Source organism: Xenopus laevis, chromosome 6L (assembly GCF_017654675.1).
Source record: "Xenopus laevis strain J_2021 chromosome 6L, Xenopus_laevis_v10.1, whole genome shotgun sequence".
NCBI lineage: Eukaryota > Metazoa > Chordata > Amphibia > Anura > Pipidae > Xenopus > Xenopus laevis.
In genome coordinates this window covers 3,407,509-3,429,489 of record NC_054381.1, presented here as the reverse complement: position 1 = coordinate 3,429,489, position 21,981 = coordinate 3,407,509, and the positions used below count along the sequence as shown (strand labels likewise).

The 21,981-nt window shown below is 45.3% G+C and overlaps 3 protein-coding genes across 5 annotated transcripts in view; 1 reads left to right on the top strand and 2 right to left on the bottom strand.

Moving 5' to 3' along the window:
• LOC121394778 (zinc finger protein 850-like) overlaps window positions 1-21,981 on the bottom strand; it is a 209,650-nt gene that overhangs the window by 7,124 nt on the left and 180,545 nt on the right. The window contains exons 3-6 of the mRNA XM_041566775.1: window positions 11,771-11,866; window positions 10,066-11,556; window positions 6,254-6,343; window positions 3,528-4,001 (exon numbers count right to left, since the gene is read on the bottom strand). Of these exons, the coding sequence (XP_041422709.1) occupies window positions 3,528-4,001; window positions 6,254-6,343; window positions 10,066-11,556; window positions 11,771-11,866 (2,151 nt within the window). The remainder of the gene's footprint in view (window positions 1-3,527; window positions 4,002-6,253; window positions 6,344-10,065; window positions 11,557-11,770; window positions 11,867-21,981) is intronic.
• The window catches only part of LOC108719524 (gastrula zinc finger protein XlCGF57.1-like), a 385,853-nt gene that overhangs the window by 358,755 nt on the left and 5,117 nt on the right, over window positions 1-21,981 (top strand). The window contains exon 1 of one of the 3 annotated variants that reach the window (XM_018268425.2): window positions 18,831-18,854. The exons of the other annotated variants lie outside the window; for them this stretch is intronic. The gene's annotated coding sequence lies outside the window, so the exon portion shown is untranslated. Of the gene's footprint in view, window positions 1-18,830; window positions 18,855-21,981 lie in introns of those variants that run through there. 3 annotated transcript variants of the gene reach the window in all.
• LOC108719564 (gastrula zinc finger protein xLCGF3.1-like) lies at window positions 2,860-6,399 on the bottom strand. Its single transcript, XM_041567004.1, has 2 exons — window positions 6,254-6,399; window positions 2,860-4,022 (listed from the first exon to the last, which is right to left on the bottom strand). Exon 2 carries the CDS (start codon window positions 3,958-3,960, stop codon window positions 3,475-3,477), a length of 486 nt encoding a protein of 161 aa, XP_041422938.1. The 5' UTR covers window positions 3,961-4,022; window positions 6,254-6,399; the 3' UTR covers window positions 2,860-3,474.

Genomic DNA, 21,981 nt, shown 5'->3' with positions numbered 1-21,981 from the left:
TTTAAAAAAAAATAAATGAAACTTTCAGGACAAAGAGACTGCCACATACATTCACTTATTATATACGTTCTACTCGGGGGTTGAGTAACAATTATAAATTATAATTCATTTTCATATGGGCAAGTTCTGTGCTTTATGTTTTACTCAGTCCTGTTCTGATCAATTGTCCTTGTTCCCTGGACACAAAATGATGAGAAGAAAAGAGATTTTCACCGTGATTATTCCAGAAGAAGAAGTGGAAATAAAAAGCCCCCCCCCCCCCACAGAAACTAATTGTACAGTCACACGTTATTTACTCATTATCCACCACTAAAATACCTTCACATCAGGGATCAGGGACTGCTACTATAGCCTAAAAACCCTAATAATTGGATTCAGTGTGAACAACAGAATTGGTCCTTATATACAGTGTAATGTCCCCTATAAGAATTCCTAGAAGGGGAACCACAGGGATCCTCAATAGATAAAGTGCAGTGCAATTAACTGAGGGACCAAATTAATGATACCTTCTAAATTACTATTTCATTTAGCAAATCCAATCAAAATTCATCCATATAAAGTGCCGCGCAATAAATACCCCTATAATAAATGTCCCCAAGTAATTAATACAAATAGTAACAGAGTAATTAATTCATTAGAGATTTTGACTGGACAAAAGGTAACAAAGAGAATTCTCATTGGTGTATGTTATAAACCACCTGGTATAAGTGTCGAGTATGAAGCCCAGCTACTCTTACACATAGAAGCGGCTTCACTACCAGGTCAAGTTATTACTATGGGTGACTTCAATTATCCAGACATTGACTGGGGTAATGGGGTTGCTAAGACAGAAAAAGCGAGTAGGTTTGTAAATATGCTGAATGACAACTTTTTATTCCAGCTCGTTCAAGAACCTACTAGGAATAACTCTCTTTTGTACCTGTAATAACTAACAATACTGAACTCATCTCTAACATTTGTGTGGGTGAGGGGCATTTAGGGAATAGTGATCATAACATGGTCTCCTTTGAGATTCTGTTGCAGAAGCAATTCTATAAGGGACCAACTAAAACACTACATTTCAGACGTGCAAACTGTGACAGTATAAGGGCATCTCTGCAACATATTAAGTGGGAAATGCTTTTCACAGGGTTAAACACAGAACAAAAATGGGAAGTCTTTATAATAAATCTACTTGTCAGTATATTCCACTTGTAAGCAAGGAACGTCGTTGCAAAGCAAAACCTTTTTGGTTCAATAGAAGCGTTGGTGTTGAGGTGGGTAAGAAAAGACCTGATTTTAAGGCTTTCAAGTTATCTGGTACAGCCGAAACATTTATAAGGTACAAGGAGGCCAATAAATCAGACAAGTTAAAGTAGGAATGGAATAGGCTATTGCAGCAAGCAGTAAAACGAATCCAATTAAGCATGTAAACAGTAAAAAATGAAGGCGGTCAGCTGATTGATGGGAACAGAGAAAAAGCAGTTGTGTGCAGGATGCTCCACTTTGTACAGTGATTTGTCTAAGTTGCGAAACTAGGCAATGAGGTTCAATGTTGATAAATGCAGGTTATGCACTTTGGCAAAAATAATATAAATGCAAGTTATACACTAAATGGCAATGTGTTGGGAGTTTCCTTAAATGAGAAGGATCTTGGGGTCTTTGTAGATAACAAATTGTCTAATTCTGGGCAGTCAGTAAGAGGTTACAGGTGCACAGCTGGTCTCTCAATATCGTGCAGGTGCTTGGGGCATAGGAGGACGGCACCTCCACCAATCAACACAAATGAAATAATCCAGCACACGTTTTCTGCTTAAGGGTTAATACCCGTGTTTAATGTCAAGCCAAAAAAGGTTACAACATTTCCCCTTCAGGTATGCCCCCGAAACGTTGTAACCTTTTACATTCTCCCCCATTCTGGTGCACAAACAAGATTCTGAGATGATACAAGACTTGTCTTAATAACAGTGTCCCACAAAATGGCTCCTGCCTGTTTGTTATAATTATGAATTCCCAGACTGAAGGAAACAGGATTCAAATCATTTATACAGTGTAATTAAAGTTCATTTTGCTTGACTAATGTGATAAAATAGGATTTACAATAATTTTTTGGGTGACGTGTCCCCTTTAAAGAAGTAAATATAGTGCCAGGGATAAGCTGAATAGAATCCAATGCTGTGTATCCCTTATTCATGAATTAACTCTTTACTTTGCCATTGATTACAAAAACTGATTGTATCATGTCCCGGACACTAGCCACAGCTGCTGAGAAACAACACAGTGCATAGCCACAGCAGCGAGGGATTTCTTTCATCATTTTGGTCGTTTCCTATACCCGACAATAAACATGGAACTCTTCCCACAGACAGCGACATATTTCATATTCCTTTATAAACAAAGCAATAAAACTGTACCGGATATTCTGATGATCTCCCTTGTGCCGAATATCAGGCAAGGGAACCAAACGCATTTAAACAGCAGGTACAGTCGTCACAAAACAAGTTACTGCTCCCTGACAAATCAATTCTTATTCTCTGTACTTACTTTCCCCGGGCTGTTCTCCTTCCCAAGGTCAGGTAGAAGAATAAGGCATGGACACAAAAAAAAGGGTTTTTTCATTACACTAATTCTATAGGTCAGTGAACACCATGTAGCAGAGATACTGTTAGTTTATGCTATCCATATAAATTAGGGATGCACCAAATCCAGGATTCGGTTCGGGATTCGGCCTTTTACAGCAGGATTCGGCCGAATCCTTGTGCCTGGCTGAACCAAATCCGAATCCTAATTTGCATATGTAAATTAGGGGCGGGTAGGGAAATCACATGGCTTTTCGTCACAACAGAATAATTTTTTCAAAATTAGAAGTTCGGATTCGGTTCGGTATTCGGCCGAATCTTTCACAAAGGATTCGGGGATTCTTCTGAATCCCAAATAGTGGATTCGGTGCATCCCTAATATAAATGCATTTTCTCTGCCTCACCATGGGAAAGAGAGCAGCCCAGGAACAGGAAGTGGACAGAATCAGAGCTCCGCAGGGTTTAATCACTCAGGGAAAGGTTTCTGTCTGACAGTGGGGAAGACAGCAGCCCAGAAATTTGAATGTTGTCGGGTTGTTGCTATGGAAGGAAAGTTACAATGTAGATTTCTGCCGTGTGAGTTTTCTGGTGCCGCCGAAGGGCATACTTTACAGAGAAGCCCCTGCCACACTTTGTGCAGGTAAATGGTTTTACCCCAGTATGAGTTGCCTGGTGCCTCTGGACAGTGCCGGGCCACGCTGGGCAGACGCCCTAGTCAGGCCCGGCAGTCGCACCGCCTGTTTAGTGTGCGTCTGCGCAAATTTGCGATCATGCGCCTGGCCTGCACGAATTTGCGCTCGCGTACGCATAGAGTCGGCAAAAGAAGGGAACCGGACTTGGGGTAGGCGACAGAGGAGGTAAGTGCCTGGCGCCCTCCCAGCTTTGCGCCCTAGGCACGTGCCTACTCTGCCTACCCCTAGTTCCGGCCCTGCCTCTGGAGGTGGTTGCTCTGATAAAAGTATTTCCCACATTCTCTGCAGGTGAATGGTTTCTCTCCTCTGTGAATTCTCTGGTGCCTGAGAAGCGAGTCCCTCAAAGAGAAGCGGCTCCCACATTCTGTACATACAAACGGCTTCTCATCGCTGTGAATGATCTGGTGCCAGCGCAGGGCGCTCCTTTCAGCAAATAAAGATCCGCATTCCTCGCAGGTGAATGGTTTCTCTCCCGTGTGAGTTCTCTGGTGGTTACAGAGACTGGTGCCGTTGGTGAAACGCTTGCCGCACTCAGTGCAGGTGAATGGTTTCTCTCCAGTGTGGATCCTGTTGTGAATACGGAAGAAGCTCAGACGCGAGAAGCTTTTGCCACATTCTGTGCAGGTGTATGGTTTCTCCCCCGTTTGGATTCTGTTGTGTTTGTGAAGGGAGGATTTAGCAGCGAAGCATTTGCTGCATCTTCTGCACATGAAACTGGACACTTTAGAGTTAACTGAATGGCTCTCACTCTCTGTAGTGTTTCAGCACTCACCTGGAAGTGGACATATCTAATTAGTATCTGATTAGATCTAATTAGTTATCCACTATACAGTATGATTATTTCATATTTATTTAACCAGGACACGTGCCCAGAGCCCACTATAATGAGAAGTGAAGGTTAAACCACTGGGAGAGGTGCCAGGTCCTCTGGGCTTGTATAGTAAACTCGCAGCATCCTTATTACTTAATGTGTCCTTCATTTGGCTTTACTTCTCCTTTAAAAGGGGTGGTTCACGGTTAGTATGATATAGAGAGGGATATTCCGAGACAATTTGCAATCGGTTTCCATTTTTTATGATTTGTGGGTTTTGAGTCATTTAGCTTTTTATTCAATAGCTCTCCAGTTTGCAGTGTCAGATGTCTGGTTGCTAGGGTCCAAATTAACCTAGTAACCATGCACTGATTTGAATAAGAAACTGGGATAATGTGTAATAAATAAAAAAAATGATGGAGTAATAAAAAGTAGCGATAAATACGTTTGTAGCCTTACAGAGCATTTTTTTTTTAAACCTGGAAAGAGTCAAAAAAAGTCAAACAATTTTAGAATTAAAATAAAAAGACCAATTGAAAAGTTGGAATTAGCGATTTAGCTATAACATACTAAAAGTTAACTGAAAGGTGCCTTGCGACAATGTGGACATAGTGCAGGACTCACACAACACAACTCCTTTAGTTAATTCAGCTCTTTATTGTAGCAGAGCAACGTCAATATTACAGGTTTAGTTGGTAGCCAGTTGGCATTCAGTGAGGATGATGCCAGGGTTGGGCACGGCCATTACTGGAGCATGTGGAATTTTTAACAGCCACCTTTGTAAGCCAGAAAGGGAACTGCCCCTGTCGTAAATGCAGAACAGGGTTTGATTCCTTCTGCCAACCACAAAGGCAGCTCCCGGAAGGGCCAATCACATGACAGGCCAAATCTGACCATGAATTATAATGGTGCCAATCACAGCTAATACAGTTTGGCCAATGGGGTGCCATTTGGTGAGCAGTTTAGTCTGAATATAGGATCCAGATAGTACACAGCTCTTGGGGTCACCTATGTGTATGGAGTTACAGAGATGGGTATTGGTTTGTTTACCCTCACTGTAGGGGTCACTTACTAAAGAATATCTGGCTGTACAACATCAAAACCACATAGGGAAAGGAGCACAGGTTATCATACACATACCATTTGTTGAAGCAGTTAGGAGCAACTAAGTGTAACCCTAGTTTGGTTACTGTCTCTTTAAATTGCAATAAACCCATGGCAATCATGGGGCCTTGAGTGCCTTTTAGCGTATGAAAAGTACTGGGAACTGGGATTTCCAGTGCAGTGCCTCCACCTAGGGAACACAACTCAGGGAACTTCCACTAGGACAAATAAAAAACACAGTTTGCAAATGAAACAGATATAAACTTTCTATAAACACAATAGAGAACTTGGGCAATCTAATACTCAATACACTACTGCACTGGGGACACTACCTAACTCACTATTAGGTACCTGACTGTTTCACCAACACAGTCCTTTTTATTATTAAAGTCCCAATCCTCTGGAAAGGGTTAATAACCACACAGTTCAGTTCAAATAGAATGTCCCTTCCCCAGAGCTCTTATACCCCAGGTAGCGCTACCTTTCCCAAAAGTACCTCTCCATTTGCAATTTAGCAGCCGCTCCCACGTAGCAGGTAAATGCACAAGACATGTCTTCAAATTGGGGCCCCACGCTTGTATCCGTGGCTGTATCCTCCCTTGAATGTCTCACTCACCGGGGTGCTCTCAGAGGCAGTCACACTGGAGATTACAGGCAGCTCTGCAACAGGATCAATCTCACCAGTGGCAACTTTCTCCTTCTGAGTCTCTAGCAGCTTGTCAGGGAACAGGATGGGCTCTTTCTGTATTCCCACAGATTCAACAGCTTGGATAGTTTCACAAGACTTGGTTCTGGTTGGATCTTTTACCACACAACCCCTGTTAAGCTCTGTTGGAGACCCTGTACATATGGCTCCAAAGTCCGGCACACCCTCTCTGCCAAGGATGCACTGGGGTGCCCAGCCAATCGGATCGCTCTTCAGCCTGTAACTGGGCTGGATGATGTCAGAGACAGAAAAACAGGAGAAGGATTTCTCTGATCCCCTACATTAGCAATAACAGTTGACATTTTCCCCTCCAGATTAAAAGTTTGTTTTATCACACACCCCTTTAATTGTGGTGTAACCAGCGCAATCCCTGGCTACTTACCCCAACAACAGTTTTCCTCTAGACTCTCGTCCTCTGATTCTGGTTCTTCCTTTATCTGGACCTGAATTATTTCCTCCTCTGTGGAAGCTGCTAGTAGGGAAGAGACAAACTTGGAATGAAGAATTCATGGGCCACAAGGAGCCACTTCCCACCCAGATAAATATTTACTCATAGGACACGTGTGACTCCATGTTGGGAATAGGCGGGGCCTCTTAGTGCAGAGAGGAGGGCCCCACACTCACTGTGTATCAGAAGAGTCTGAGATCCATCACAAGGTCTGTCCTGTGTGTGGGAAACGGCACAAGTACAAACAGTCCCTATTGACATATTTACTCACCCAGTCCCACAGTCTCCCCTCTCTATCAGTCCTTGCAGCAGGATTAACCCCCAGTCTCCCCTCTCTATCAGTCCCTGCAGCAGGATTAACTCCCAGTCTCCCCTCTCTATCAGTCCCTGCAGCAGGATTAACCCCCAGTCCCCCCTCTCTATCAGTCCCTGCAGCAGGATTAACCCCCAGTCTCCCCTCTCTCAGTCCCTGCAGCAGGTTTAACCCCGTCTCCCCTCTCTATCAGTCCCTGCAGCAGATTAACCCCCAGTCTCCCCTCTCTATCAGTCCCTGCAGCAGGATTAACCCCCAGTCTCCCCTCTCTATCAGTCCCTGCAGCAGGATTAACCCCCAGTCTCCCCTCTCTATCAGTCCCTGCAGCAGGATTAACCCCCAGTCTCCCCTCTTCTATCAGTCCCTGCAGCAGGGATTAACCCCCAGTCTCCCCTCTCTATCAGTCCCTGCAGCAGGATTAACCCCCAGTCTCCCCTCTCTATCAGTCCCTGCAGCAGGATTAACCCCCGTCTCCCCTCTTATCAGTCCCTGCAGCAGGATTAACCCCCAGTCTCCCCTCTCTATCAGTCCCTGCAGCAGGATTAACCCCCAGTCTCCCCTCTCTATCAGTCCCTGCAGCAGGATTAACCCCCAGTGCTCCCCCTCTCTATCAGTCGCCTGCAGCAGGATTAACCCGTCTCCCCTCGCTATCAGTCCCTGCAGCAGGATTAACCCCCAGTCTCCCCTCTCTATCAGTCCCTGCAGCAGGCATTAACCCCCAGTCTCCCCTCTCTATCAGTCCCTGCAGCAGGATTAACCCCCAGTCTCCCCCTCTCTATCAGTCCCTGCAGCAGGATTAACCCCCGTCTACCCTCTCTATCAGTCTCTGCAGAGGATTAACCCCCAGTCTCCCCTCTCTATCAGTCCCTGCAGCAGGCATTAACCCCCAGTCTCCCCTCTCTATCAGTCCCTGCAGCAGGATTAAGCCCAGTCTCCTCTCCCTCTCCTGCAGCAGGATTAAGTCTCCCCTCCAGTCCTATTAACCCCATCAGCAGGATTAACCCCCAGTTCCCTCTCTATCAGTCCCTGGCAGGATTAACCCCAGTCTCCCCTCTCCCCTGCAGCAGGATTACCCCCATCTCCCCTCTCTATCAGTCCTGCAGCAGGATTAATCCCCCAGTCCCCTCTCTTGCAGCAGGTCCCTTCCCAGTCCTCCAAACAGACAGTAGAGCAGGAGATAGAGAGATTTACCCAGAGTCCAGGCAGGGGATGAGAGGGCAGGGGAAGGCCTATGACAGGAGACATATATAAATCAGAGAGATCAGACCAGTGACCAGGATCAGTAGATCCCAGGGATTCTTCTTATTGTGATTTATGACGTCACGGTGACATGTGACTAGTGAGTGAGGACGAATCAGAGAGCAGGTCTCATATAGAGGAAGGAGACGTGAGTGGAGACTCAGAGCCGGGTAATTAAACTGTCAAAGGTAAAATCTCATTTATATCAGTTCTGCGCATTTAGCCAATGACACGGAGCAGTGGGTATATCTCTCAGTGAGTGAATAGCCTAATAAAACAGGAATTTCCTCTCTGAAAGTGTCGGAACTGGAGGTGTAGCCGCCATATTGTTGGTGGGCAGCGTGTGTCAGGCGCGTTACTTCCTGAGCGTTTCCTTAGCAGCGCGGAGTTTCCGGGTGGAGAAACTGATTGGCAGCTGGGCCGCGGAGGGTTCTGGTTGCAGGTGCCACACAGACTATAACAGTGAGTGTAAAGTGTTCCGTGTGTTATCACTGCCCTTCTGTATATCCATCCGCCGCACTTTCCCTGCTCTTTATCTGTAACTCTCACATCAGAGGCGACTGTTATGGAAAGTGCGGGTTAATAAGAGACTCAGCTTCCGCCATTTACTGTTTTGCCATTTCAGTCCTGATTTATCCCTTTAGGGACTTCTTGCAGAGGAAGTCACATGCTCACCCCCAGTAAATGCACAAGTCTGTCCCACCTCAGGCAGCTAATGTCTCTGGGACAAACCATTCAGCTGCGGAAAAGGGAGACCAATCTGATACATACAGTGAGAGGCTGTGCATTCTGTTACTTATCTTAAAGGGATACTGTAATGGGAAAAAAAAAATTCTTCAAAATGAATCAGTTAATAGTGCTGCTCCAGCAGAATTCTGCACTGAAATCCATTTCTCATAAGAGCAAACAGTTTTTTTATATTCAATTTTGAAATCTGACATGGGGCTAGACATATTGTCAATTTCCCAGCTGCCCCTGGTCATGTGACTTGTGCTCTGATAAACTTCAATCACTCTTTACTGCTGTACTGCAATTTAGAGTGATATCACCCCCTCCCTTTTCCCCCCAGCAGCCTAACAACAGAACAATGGGAAGGTAACCAGATAGCAGCTCCCTAACACAAGATAACAGCTGCCTGGTAGATCTAAGAACAACACTCAATAGTAAAATCCAGGTCCCACTGAGACACATTCAGTTACATTGAGAAGGAAAAACAGCAGCCTGCCAGAAAGCATTTCTCTCCTAAAGTGCAGGCACAAGTCACATGACTGGGGGCAGCTGGGAAATTGACAAAATGTCTAGTCCCATGTCAGATTTTAAAATTGAATATAAAAAAATCTGTTTGCTCTTTTGAGAAATGGATTTCAGTGCAGAATTCTGCTGGAGCAGCACTATTAACTGATGTGTTTTGGAAAAAACATGTTTTCCAATGACAGGATCCCTTTAAAGGGAAAGTCAACCCAAAAATAACATTGTCAAATAAAAGAATATGTCTTTCTTCCTATCCATTCATTTGTTATTCTCACCAATTCTAAATGGACTGTCCCATTCTATTCTCTGCACTGCTGGTTCTGCCTATTGAAACAATGTAGTGTGAGACCAGGAGTCTGAGCTTATGCTGTTTTATTTGTCACTTACACAGAACGATGAAGCCAATGAGAACGAGGACTGAACGTATAGTGGGAAGTTGCTTAGAATAATCATTTCTTCCAGGCAGTTTACCCCTTTTTTTTGGGGGGGGGGGTTCCATTTAAAGAGATACATACAGGAAATAAAGACGTTGGCAGATTTCGGTGTTTCTTATATAAATAATACATAAGCTACAGGTATATATTATATATTTATATTGCAGCCTGTGATTGGGTTCCGGTTGGCAGAAACACTCCGTAGCACTGCCCATAGGAGTCTGTCGGAAGCACATGGGCATCTCACTATAGAGAAGTGAATGGGAGGGACACAGATGGAATAAGAAGACCAGCAGCCTCATTTACCCATAACAACCAATCAGACATTAGCATTTATTTAGCTAACTGCTCTATAATAATCACAGCTAACAGCTCATTGGTTGCTATGGGTTGCTACAGGGAAGTCAATACAACACAATGTCTGTGCATAGGAATTAAAGGCCAGTCCCACATCAAGTCCTTGATACAAAGTGTACGCGACGTTCCTTCCTGGGGGTCTTCACCCAATTACAGCGTTACGTGAATTTTCTGGTGTTTCCGAAGGGTGAACTTGTAGGAGAAGCCCTTGCCGCACTCGCTGCATTGGAAGGGCTTCTCTATCAGAGGTTTGGGGTCGCTGTGACTCTTCTGGTGTTTGCGCAGACTGCACTTGTGAGAGAAGCACTTGCCACATTCAGGGCAGGCGAATGGTTTTACCCCCGTGTGGGTTTTACTGTGACTCTGAAGGTTGCTCTTTAGAGAGAAGCATTTGCCGCACTGAGTGCAAGTGAAAGGTTTCTCCCCCGTGTGAATTCTCACGTGTTTCTGAAGGTCGTTCTTTATGGAGAAACTCTTCCCGCAGTCTTTGCACTGAAAGGGTTTCTCCCCGGTGTGGATCCTCTGGTGCCTGCGGAGGCTGCAGTTCAAAGAGAAACATCGGCCGCATTCTGTGCATGCGTAGGGTTTCTCCCCAGTGTGCATTCGCAGGTGTTTCTGAAGACCCTTTTTTAAAGAGAAACTTTTCCCGCATTCTTTGCATTTATAGGGTTTTTCTCCTGTGTGGATCCTCTGATGAGCAATGAGCCTGTTCTTTAAAGAGAAACTCCTCCCACATTCCGTACATGTGAACGGTTTCTCCCCCGTGTGCATCCTCACGTGTTTCTGCAGTTTGTTCTTCATAGAGAAGCTCTTGCCACATTCTGTGCACTTGAAGGGTTTCTCTCCTGTGTGGATTCGCCGGTGTATGTTAAGCCGACTCTTTAAAGAGAAACTTATCCCACATTGTGTGCAGGTGAATGGTTTCTCCCCGGTGTGAATCCTCTGGTGTGTGGTCAGCCTGTTTTTTAAAGGGAAACATTTCCCACACTCTGTACAAGCGAAAGGTTTCTCCCCCGTGTGCATCCGCATGTGTTTCTGCAGTTCCTCTTTTATGGAGAATTTTTTCCCGCATTCTGTACAAGTGAATGGTTTCTCCCCCGAGTGCATTTTCTGGTGTTTGGTGAGTCTGTTCTTAATAGTGAAACTCCTCCCACATTGTGCACACGTGAACGGTTTCTCTCCCGTGTGAACCCTCTCATGTGCCATAAGGGAGCTCTTGTGACAGAATCGTTTCCCACACTCGGTGCAGGTGAATGGTTTCTCCCCCGTGTGCACCTGCTGAGGAATGTGAAGACTGTGCAGCACATCAGGGTTAAATCCCAGCTGAGTGCAAGTGGGCGTGGCATGTTCTCTGTGATACTCAGTACCACTGTACGTCCCAGCGCAGGCACAAGGGTGGGTGTCAAGCTCTTGCCTCCGAGAAACACATTTGCCACATTTATGGCAGATAAATCCTGATGTTGTAGAACTAAATCCATATCTGGAGCTGGGCGTGTGCCTCGCAGGCCCAGTTAATTCTCCAGAGACATCTGACAGCTCATTGGCTGGTCCCAAAGTGCAGGAATCCCCAGATTGTGGGTCTTTTGGCCCCCAGTGGTTTAACCAGTTTCTGTGTATATTCTCTTCATCCGCCCAGCAGCTCTCTAATGCCAGAAACAGAAAGAATATAGTCGTTATGTGCAACTGCTATTCTCTGCACTGCTCATCATGACTACACATACCAGTACAATTATACTAAAGTTGTTTTTTCTAATGCTTTTCTCACAATGCACTGCACCTTCCTGTCTCCACAGGTCATAATACTGTAACCAATAGGCTCCCCCTAATTAGTTCAGATACAATTCCCTGTCTACTTACCCCCATCAGCTTCCATTGGGGTCACATGATCTTCAGATTCCAGTTCTTCCTCCTTTATCTTTATCTGTAATATTTCTGATTCAGCCAATGGGGAAGCTGCCAGTAAGGAAGAGACAGGGGTGAGTAAAGCTGGGAGTAAGGAAGAGACAGGAGTGAGTAAGGAAGAGACAGGGGTGAGTAAAGCTGGGAGTAAGGAAGAGACAGGAGTGAGTAAGGAAGAGACAGGGGTGAGTAAAGCTGGGAGTAAGGAAGAGACAGGGGTGAGTAAAGCCGGGAGTAAGGAAGAGACATGGGTGAGTAAAGCTGGGAGTAAGGAAGAGACAGGGGTGAGTAAAGCCAGGAGTAAGGAAGAGACATGGGTGAGTAAAGCTGGGAGTAAGGAAGAGACAGGGGTGAGTAAAGCTGGGAGTAAGGAAGAGACAAGGGTGAGTAAAGCTGAGAGTAAGGAAGAGACAGGGGTGAGTAAAGCTGGGAGTAAGGAAGAGACAGGGGCGAGTAAAGCTGGGAGTAAGGAATTCTACTGGGAATTATGTCTGTAGGGCAGAACCTCCTGCTGGGGTTTAACCCCTCCTGTCCCTACAGCAAAGCTGAGCTCTGTGTAACCACATGTGTCCTACACAAACGTTACTCACCGGCCCCAGGAACGGGATCCATTTCCCTCTTTATTGTTTCCAGAGGATCCTCAGTGTCCGGCTCTTCATTCTCCCATTTCCCCTCTAACCTCCTTGTTTCCATCTCTGGAGAACCTGACAGCAAGGAACACAAACCCACCATATAAAGCTGCCTGTGGGGATCCCCCCTCTCATATCACTACAATAAAATACATGTTGTAACTGGACCAGTTTATCCCCAGTCCCACAGTTCTCCCCTCTCTATCAGTCCCTGCAGCAGGATTAACGCCCCAGTCTCCCCTCTCTATCAGTCCCTGCAGCAGGATTAACCCCCAGTCTCCCCCTCTCTATCAGTCCCTGCAGCAGGATTAACCCCCAGTCTCCCCTCTCTATCAAGTCCCTGCAGCAGGATTAACCCCCAGTCTGCCCTCTCTATCAGTCCCTGGCAGCAGGATTAACCCCCAGTCTCCCTCTCTATCAGTCCCCTGCAGCAGGATTAACCCCCCAGTCTCCCCTCTCTATCAGTCCCTGCAGCAGGATTAACACCCCAGTCTTCCCCTCTCTATTAGTCCCTGCAGCAGGATTAACCCCCAGTCTCCCCTCTCTATCAGTCCCTGCAGCAGGATTAACCCCCAGTCTCCCCCTCTCTATCAGTCCCTGCAGCAGGATTAACCCCAGTCCTCCCCTCTCTATCAGTCCCCTGCAGCAGGCATTAACCCCCAGTCTCCCCTCTCTATCAGTCCCTGCAGCAGGATTTAACCCCCAGACTCCCTCTATCAGTCCCTGCAGCAGGATTAAGCCCCCAGTCTCCCCTCTCTATCAGAGTCCCTGCAGCAGGATTAAATCCCCCAGGTCTCCCCTCGATTCTATCAGTCCCTGCAGCAGGAATTAACCCCCCAGTCTCCCCTCTCTATCAGTCCCTGCAGCAGGATTAACCCCCAGTCTCCCCTCTCTATCAGTCCCTGCAGCAGGAATTAACCCCCAGTCTCCCCTCTCTATCAGTCCCTGCAGCAGGATTAACCCCCAGTCTCCCCTCTCTATCAGTCCCTGCAGGCAGGATTAACCCCAGTCTCCCCTCTCTATCAGTCCCTGCAGCAGGATTAACCCCCAGTCTCCCCTCTCTATCAGTCCCTGCAGCAGGATTAACCCCCAGTCTCCCCTCTCTATCAGTCCCTGCAGCAGGATTAACCCCCAGTCTCCCCTCTCTATCAGTCCCTGCAGCAGGATTAAGCCCCAGTCCCACAGACAGTGCAGGAGGAGGAGGAGGAGGAGGGAAAATGACTTACCCAGTAGATGAGGCTGGAGATGTGAGTACAGGGGATGGGAATGTCAGGGACACAGTAAGAGGGAGTTGCAGGGAGTTACAGGGAGCAGTAGGGGACAATTCCCAGTCTGTCCCTCACATTTTGTCTGTGTGTGATATTGCCAGTGGTCCCAGTATTTCCCTATTCCTGGGATACAATAGAAGGATACCAGAAGGTCTCATGCTGTATGTTTTGCACATGAAGGGCTTCTTGGGTCATTTTATCCCGTCTCACCGTCTTCTTTGCTTCCCTATTCCTGGGACAAACCCAATCTCTTTGGAGACATCACTGAACTGTATAACCAATCAGATTACAGTAAATGGAGGGTATAATATTCATACAGGAAGGGGTGGGATCTGTTTATTCCTCATCTCACAGCCTAATATCCAATGGAATGGGAGCATGAAAGCTGACACTGATAGACAGGGGTGCGGCCATGTTTCTGGTGGGCAGATTGTAGTTGTGTGTGGGAACGGCTAGTGGAGCTGCAGGGAGTTGTGACATTGGTTATGTAGAACATAATTATACCTCTCCTAATAACTAGAGGCGGTAGCAAATTGCAGCAATCCAACTGAAGCTCCTGCTGAACTACAACCCTTTGTCTCTCAGTACATAGCACAAAACAGCCCAAACCACATGTCAAATGTCTGATCCAGAGTTGATTAAGTTAAATATCTGTGTGAAACTTCCAACTTCCTTATTATTCAGAGCGATGGAAGGAGAAGGCAGTTGCACAGATAAACTGCCATACAGTAAACTCCTCTTTATCTGTAAACCTGAGACACAGGCAGCAACTGCAAGAAGGTAGGGGCTTGTTTATACAGAGATCACTAACAAACTCTCCTGGTTAGAGACAAAAAAAACAAACAAACAAAACGCAAACATTCCATTAGTGATTTAGAATGATATACATATAAAATATCTATGTGTTGCTACCAGAATGGGCAGAATGAATATTAACTGAAGTTTGGGGTTACACACGTATCCATTCCCACAGCACAGGATTCACAGTTCAGGTTTGGGATTCGGCTGAATCTGCTCCAGTTATAAATCAGGTTAATAATGCAATTGAACAGGTAGGACCACCCACAATAAAGCGTCTGTCCCCCTGAAGCTGCTCCGCATCAAATCCAACCCCCCAATAGTTACCCAAGTCCTGAGCTCTAATTCTCTGCAGGTCTTATTTTTGGGCTGCTCTCTCTCCTGTTGTCAGACTGGAACCCCAACCCCCCCCAGGTAAGTAAAAGCAACCTCTTGTCAGTACTAGGGATGCAGCAAACCCTTATTTTTAGGGTCCAGCAGAATCCAGGGGTACAGATTTGGCCGAATACCAAACCAATTCCAAACCCTCGTGCATCTCGAGTACTTACCCAGATTCCCTGCTCCTCGGCTGCTTTCCTCCCCATGGTCACCTCCCCATCTCCTTCACTGAAAAGCCAGAAAAAGATACAAAGTTTCTAAAACGTAATTGGCTTTTGGTAGAGCCCAGAATATGTGGCAGGTGCACTTAGATACATTTGTAACAATTTAAGATAAGCAAAGAAACAACTCTAACAATTTAAAATAAGCAGGTCTCTTGGGTAAACTGTAACTTGCAGCTTAAAGGGCAACTGTAATAACACATAAAAACCACAGAAATGTCTAGCCCCATGTCAGATTTCAAAATTAAATATCAAAAAATCAAATTGATCTTTTGAAAAATGGATTTCGGTGCAGAATTCTGCTGTTTTCTCATGACAGTGTCCCTTTAAGATGAATGTTGATGGGTTCCCAGATGAAACAATGTATATCAAGCAGACCCTTTTATGTTAAAGGACCAGTAACATAAAACATTTTTTTTTTTAAAAAATGTGTTTATACTTAATGAAAAAAAAAACACCAAGGCAGTTTTAACTTTCAATTCGCATAGTCTTTATTAAGAAATTACTTACTCGTGCTCCTCTTCAGAAACAGCGACGATCCATTGTGCGGCGCTGGATTTTTCCTCCTTGTCTATCTCCTATAAAAGGCAGGGATGAGAAATTGAGTTGCCATTTCTGAAGAGGAGCTCAAGCAGAGAATCGGTAAGTAATTTCTTAAAGGGATACTGTCATGGGAAAAAATTTTTTTCAAAATGAATCAGTTAATAGTGCTGCTCCAGCAGAATTCTGCACTGAAAGAGCAAACAGATTTTTTTATATTCAATTTTAAAATCTGACATGGGGCTAGACATGTTGTCAATTTCCCAGCTGCCCCTGGTCATGTGACTTGTGCCTGCACTTTAGGAGAGAAATGCTTTCTGGCAGGCTGCTGTTTTTCCTTCTCAATGTAACTGAATGTGTCTCAGTGGGACCTGGATTTTACTATGGAGTGTTGTTCTTAGATCTACCAGGCAGCTGTTATCTTGTGTTAGGGAGCTGCTATCTGGTTACCTTCCCATTGTTCTTTTGTTTGGCTGCGGGGGGGGGGGAAGGGAGGGGGTGATATCACTCCAACTTGCAGTAAAGAGTGATTGAATTTTATCAGAGCACAAGTCACATGACTGGGGGCAGCTGGGAAATTGACAATATGTCTAGCCCCATGTCAGATTTCAAAATTAAAAAAAAAAATCTGTTTGCTCTTTTGAGAAATGGATTTCAGTGCAGAATTCTGCTGGAGCAGCTCTATTAACTGATTCATTTTGAAAAAAATGTTTTTTCCCATGACAGTATCCCTTTAATAAAGACTTTGCGAATTGAAAGTTAAAACTGCCTTGGTGTTTTATTTTTTGTCAAATAGAAACTAACTTTTTTTTTTAAAAAAAAATTGTTTCTGGTCTTTTAAACTCTGCCTAATCCCAACAGGAGGTCATAATCCCAGTTGTAGTCTGAACAGCATCTTCCACAGTTTATCCCACACTGATCCCTTATCTACGTGTCCATCATTTGCTTATTAATGGTGTTGTTCACATTTAAATTAACTGTTAGTAGGATGTAGAGAGGGATATTGTGAGACAATTTGCAATTGGTTTTCATTTTTTATTATTTGTGTTATTATTTTTAAAATGTGTTATTTATTTTTGAGAAATTTATGTTTTTATTTAGCAGCTCTCTGGTTTGCAATTTCAGCAATCTGGTTGTTAGGGTCTGAATTCCCCTAGCAACCATGCATTTATTTGAGTAAGTGACAGGAATATGAATAGGAGAGGCCTAGATAGAAAGATGAGGAATAAGAAGCAATAACAATAAATGTGGAGCCTTACAGAGCATTTGTTTTTTAGATGGGGTCAGTGACCCCCATTTTAAAGTTGGAAAGAGTCAGAAGAACAAGGCAAATAATTTAAAAATATATAAAAAATATAATGAAGACCAATTGAAAAGTTGCTTAGAATTAGCCATTCTATAACATACCAAAAGTTAACTTAAAGGCAAACCACTCCTTTACATCCAAAGGAATCCTGGGAAGTAACGGAAGATTAACTCAGGATATTTCCATATAGATATATATATATATATATATATATATATATATATATATATATATATGGCACTTGTGAGCAGGAGCACTTGCTGTAATGAGGCCACAACAAATTCCTGCCTCGTGTGTGTGTGCAATAAACATAATGGGTCAATAGATTACATTTTAAGGTGAACTTGTCCTTTAAATTCATAAACTTATATGAGGAATAAGTAACATTCTACATGTTTGTACTGTAATTGCACTGGGAAAAAATCCACTTTGCACACCTCCCAACATATTGGAAATAGAAAGAGGGACAAAAAGTTTTGCATGGCGATTTTTTACTACGCCTATGTTATGGCCACACCCCCTAATTACCATGTTAACGTTACCAAATCTTAGCAGGTTATGAACACATTTCTGTGGTTTTTATGTGTTATTACAGTTTTGCTAATAAAGGTGGATTGCCCTTTATGCGAGTCACAGTTTCCCAAGAGACCTGCTTATCTTAAATTGTTACAGTTGTTTATCTAAAATTGTTACAAATGTAAGTGCACCTGCTATGTATTCTGGACTCTCTGCCAAAAGCCAATTAAGTTTCAGAAACGTTGTGTCATTTTCTGGCTGTTCAGTGCAGGAGATGAAAGAGAAAGTCGGGACATTTCAGTAATAATTCGGGACTGCGGGCTGAGCTGCCAAACTCAGGACTGTCCCACGAAAAAAGGAACAGTTGGGAGGAATAACTTTGACACTTTATTCTTTACTAAGAACAATATATTCCATGTGCCCTTGCTAATACTACACGGGCTGTGAGAGGGGCCTAGAGAGAGTCAGGAGGTGGCAGTTGGGCTGGTGGCACTTGCAGTGTCCCAGGGATTATTTGCTGTTTGTTCTGCCCATGACTTTATCCCCTGCACAGGGGTGCTTCGCCAATGAGGCAAGTTGAGGCTGTTGCCTCAGGTGGCAGCACCCCACTAGGTACCAGGGGCGGCAAAAATGCTGCTCCTGGTACTTTAAGAGCAAATTTCCGGGGGAGGGGGGGCAGCAGCAACTGCTGCTGCCTCAGGCGCTGGAGGGGCCAGGATCGCCCCTGCCCCTGCATTGTCTTATTGCAGCTCTTCCATTAACTGTAAGTCAGGGTGGGAAGGGGAGAGCATTACTGGGACTCTATACTCCTGCCATAAAGCAAGGCACTGCTGTTGCACTGACACCAGCTCCAGCAAAGGCCACATAATTAGCTTTTCTGCCTGCCTAGCATTATACCTTCACATGTAAATAAACAACAATAACAACTTCCCTTTTTAATGAGACACTGTTTTATTTGCAACCTGAGTATTGCTGGCCGGGCAACTAAGGGAAGCACATTGGCCAGTGGACTGACTGCCCGGCTTTATTGTTATTACTTTCCCTGTGTAACCGACACGTGCTGCTTCTAGAAACGTGGAAATGGCAAATCTGCCCACAAGCAAAATGGCGCTTACACAGGCTCCCGATGCTCATAAGGGAAGTCAGACTCAGAGCCATTTTCATTGGCCTTAAGGAAGAGGGAGGGGCCTGAGGTGTCCAACATGATCTGGTGAGAACGGAGGTGACTTCCCTAGGGGGAGGGTCTGACATGTCACAGAACTTGTTCCTTCCCTTGTCTTTATAGAACCAAATGTGAGGCACCGACTGGGAATTGTCCCCTGCTGCTCCCTGTAACTCCCTGACATTCCATCCCCTGTACTCCACATCTCCAGCCTCAGCTACTGGGTAAGTCATTTCCCTCCTCCTCCTCCTCCTCCTCCTGTACTGTCTGTGGGACTGGGGCTTAATCCTGCTGCAGGGACTGATAGAGAGGGGAGACTGGGGCTTAATCCTGCTGCAGGGACTGATAGAGAGGGGAGACTGGGGGTTAATCCTGCTGCAGGGACTGATAGAGAGGGAGACTGGGGTTAAATCCTGCTGCAGGGACTGATAGAGAGGGAAGACTGGGGGTTAATCCTGCTGCAGGGATTGATAGAGAGGGGAGACTGGGGGTTAATCCTGCTGCAGGGACTGATAGAGAGGGGAGACTGGGGGTTAATCCTGCTGCAGGGACTGATAGAGAGGGGAGACTGGGGGTTATCCTGCTGCAGGGACTGAATAGAGAGGAGGAGACTGGGGGTTAATCTGCTGCGGGACTGATAGAGAGGGGGAGACTGGGGGTTAATCCTGCTGCAGGGACTGATAGAGAGGGAGACTGGGCTTAATCCTGCTGCAGGGACTGATAAGAAGAGGGAGACTGGGGGTTAATCCTGCTGCAGGGACTGATAGAGAGGGGAGACTGGGGTTAATCCTGCTGCAGGGACTGATAGAGAGGGGAGACTGGGGGTAATCCTGCTGCAGGGACTGATAGAGAGGGGAGACTGGGGGTTAATCTGCTGCAGGGACTGATAGAAGGGGAGACTGGGGGGTTAATCCTGCTCAGGACTGATAGAAGAGGGAGACTGGGGTTAATCCTGCTGCAGGGACTGATAGAGAGGGGAGACTGGGGGTTAATCCTGCTGCAGGGACTGATAGAGAGGGGAGACTGGGGGTTAATCCTGCTGCAGGGACTGATAGAGAGGGGAGACTGGGGGTTAATCCTGCTGCAGGGACTGATAGAGAGGGGAGACTGGGGTTAATCCTGCTGCAGGGACTGATAGAGAGGGGAGACTGGGGGTTAATCCTGCTGCAGGGACTGATAGAGAGGGGAGAACTGGGGTTAATCCTGCTGCAGGGACTGATAGAAGGGGGAGACTGGGGGTTAATCCGCTGCAGGGACTGATAGAGAGGGGAGACTGGGGGTTAATCCTGCTGCAGGGACTGATAGAGAGGGGAGACTGGGGGTTAATCCTGCTGCAGGGACTGATAGTAGAGGGCGAACTGGGGTAATATTAATGGGATGGGAATGACAGACTCATAGTGACAGGACATTAGTCAGTAGGAAAGTTTGTTGGATGAGTTGGAGGAATATTATCAGGTTTCAGTAGAATAAATTAATCAATATAAACAGAGTTTTCGATGTACAAATTAATAAAGAGAGGAAAATAAACATGGGCAAAGGATAATGTTCTTTACATGAGAAACGGAGAAGTTTATTATTTGTTTCTGGGGTTCAGTGGTGGTGCTGTGTGTCAGTGAATATAAATCCCCACAAGTCAGACACTCCCCTTACTGACAGCATGGCAGTTGTAACAGACCCCACCCCCCCACCCTGGCACATTCCCACAGCCAATCCCCAGCTGTGCCACTGCCCGTTTCTGGTTCATACTCAGCCCTGTGTATAACTGACAGTCAGACAGGTGCCCCTTGTACTCAATAAAGTTAAAACTGAGGCAGCCAGCTGAGCACAGGTCCACGTCCATGTGATTCTATTCTATGTCCAGGAAAGCAGAAACCATTTCAGGCTGAGCAGTATTAGTTGTATATATATTGTATATATTATTAACATGTATTTATATAGCGCCAACATATTGCGTAGGCACTGTAAAGTAAATGTGATTATACAACTACATCACATGAATTACATACATAGAACATATGGAGTTACATATATCACAGTCAATACCGGTACAAAAGGTGAGAAGGGCCTGTGCAGAAAGAGCTTACACTCTAAAGGGAAGGGAGTAATACACAAGGTGTGGGAGTGGGCAAGATGAAATTAAATGTTATGTTGTATGTGGTGTTGCGTTTGGTAGTTAAGCAGAGTGAGGGGAGGCTTCTCGAAAGAAGTGCGTTTTCAGAGATTTTTTGAAAGCAGAAAGGTTGGGAGAAAGTCGGACAGACCGTGGGAGAGAATTCCAGAGGAGGGGTGCAGCCCTTGCAAGTCTTGAATGTGAGCATGTGAGGAGGTAATGAGAGAAGAGTTGAGGAGCAGGTCAGTAGAAGGAGCGTAGTAAGCGGTTGGTTGAGCTTTATAGAGATAAGTTCAGAGATGTAGGGTGGGGCAGAGTTATGAAGTGCTTTGAATGTCAGGGTCATTAATTTGAATTGATTCTGAAAGGTAACGGAAGCCAGTGCAGGATTGACAGAATGGCGAGGCAGAGGAGGAGCGGTTGCTGAGGTGTATGAGCCTCGCAGCAGTGTTTCATTATGGACTGGAGAGCTGACAGTCTCTGGAGGGGAGGCCAATTAATAGAGAGTTAAGTAGTCTAGACGTGATTGATGAGAGAGTGATAGCACTCACATTAACCCCCTTGACAGGGAATTTGTTTTATGTAAATCTCCTTAAAGGGTTGTTCCACCTTCAAACATCTGGTTGTTTTCAGACAGATCACCAGAAATAACGACTTTTTTCCAATGACTTTCCTATTTGTTAACAGTTTTTCCTAATATTGAAGTGTAAAGTGTCAATTTTCACTTTCTGAAGCAGGCTCTGGGAAGGGGGGGTCGCCGACCCTGTAAACTGTTCTAAATTGATACATTTAATTGATCTACTTCTTATCTTTGTCCCTGCTGAGCGGAATCTCTGGGTTTCATTACAGGCAGCTGTTAGAATTGATACATTAGTTGCTGATACTCCAGAGATGCTGCTGAGAAATGGATCAACTAAATGTTGTAAAATTGTAACAGAATCTGCACCTGAATTAGAGTCCTGCAGTGGGTCGGGTACCCGCGGGGTTACCTGCAAAAATCTGCGGGTCGGGCCGCGGGTCTTCTTAATAGCGATTTTCACTCCTTTTTTTCTGATCACATCTACTTCCAATGATGTCACTTCTGGTTTACAATGACAGCACTTCCTGTTTTACTCCTTTTTTTCTGATCACGTCTATTTCCGATGATGTAATTTCCGGTTTACAATGACATCATGGTCTTGATGGTAAGAATGCGGGTTGCAGGTCTGGGTTGCGGATAAGGTACTTGCGGTTTGGGTAGC